A 1,314-nucleotide genomic window follows, 5' to 3' on the forward strand; every position below is an offset into this window, starting at 1 on the left:
AACCGTTCTGCGGCGTTCTGCGTTCGCTTCTCCGAGGAGCTCGTGCACATCAGAATAGCGAATCAAACGAAGAATGCGGTGACGTCAATGTGGTGGCTGAGCGCTCTGATTGGTCAGTACGGATGAACCTGAGCAGCCTTCACGCGCTCACAGAGCAGCATCTCAGTCAGAGACAGCCGGTGAGTTGGTCAGTCAGCTCTCCAACACACCAAAGACTCAGTCTCAGACAGACGCACAGATACAAAAGGAAGGCGAGAGAGAAAGAAAAGAAGAATAGGGAATAAAAGATCACATTTCTTTATTTATCTGTTTACAAGCTGCTAAAGAGGGAATGCCATCGATAAACATGAAATTGGAGATGTTGACGCTCATCGCCTGCGATGTAGACACGGAGGTGTTTACGTCCGACAAAATGCAGGTACTCCCAAGTTTATCTATAAAGAAATGAATACAGAAGAAAATAATAAATGCACGCTGTTTATGAACGGTCTGTGTCTGTGAGCGAGAAGCGCTTTCACTGCATGCGCGCGGTCTGTGTGACGTTGCACGCAGCCAGTTCATTGTTTCTCATCGCTAGAATTTTCTCAATGAATCCGCAGTTCACATTAACATTCTGCTGCATGCGCACCAATGGCGTCAATGCTCTGAACGACCTCGATGCGGAGCAGCTCCAGACGGGCTGCGCCACCCCTTTGTATGGACACTTTAAGTTACATGCTTAAAGGGATAGTTCAAACCATAGTTGACAATTCTGTAATAATTTACTCACCCTCATGTTGTTCCAAACCTTGTATGACTTTCTTTTGTCTTCTGTGAAGCAGAATGAGAGCTGATTCACTTTCATTGTATGCCCAAAAACTCAGTCCATGACATTATTCTTAACATCTCCCTTTTCATTTTTTTTTGTTGGTGTGTGAACTATACCCTTAAAAAATAAGTTGTTTCATAATCTGCTATAGGCGCAATTGCCCCCTGCATACACATACTCACCTTTGCCTTTTGTAGGTATGTCAGGTAGAACTGCACACATCCACCCATCGTACTGTGATAATCGATGATAAAACTTAGTTTGTTTTGTAATTGATAATGGCACTTAAATTGCATCGAGTATTTGTTAGAATTCCTCATTTGGAATTTGTCCAGAAGTAGGGCACCCAGACACACACTATGCATTCCGGCATGAGCCAGTGCAGCTTTCTGCAGTGTGCAACATCGAAAATGCACAGATGCATTTTTATGTCAGGAATCGTAGATTTAATATTTATGATTATATTTGTTGGTACATACAAGTTTGCACCTTTCTAGCAATAAAAC

At 42.9% G+C, this 1,314-nt stretch overlaps 1 protein-coding gene across 2 annotated transcripts in view; it reads left to right on the forward strand.

Moving 5' to 3' along the window:
* Window positions 1-1,314, forward strand: part of rcan3 (regulator of calcineurin 3) — a 38,091-nt gene that overhangs the window by 18,696 nt on the left and 18,081 nt on the right. The window contains exon 1 of one of the 2 annotated variants that reach the window (XM_016268603.1): window positions 173-418. The exons of the other annotated variant lie outside the window; for it this stretch is intronic. Within the exon in view, the coding sequence (XP_016124089.1) occupies window positions 332-418 (87 nt within the window). The 5' untranslated portion in view covers window positions 173-331. Of the gene's footprint in view, window positions 1-172; window positions 419-1,314 lie in introns of those variants that run through there. 2 annotated transcript variants of the gene reach the window in all.

This window comes from Sinocyclocheilus grahami, unplaced genomic scaffold (genome assembly GCF_001515645.1).
Source record: "Sinocyclocheilus grahami isolate Dianchi unplaced genomic scaffold, SAMN03320097.WGS_v1.1 scaffold4.1, whole genome shotgun sequence".
NCBI lineage: Eukaryota > Metazoa > Chordata > Actinopteri > Cypriniformes > Cyprinidae > Sinocyclocheilus > Sinocyclocheilus grahami.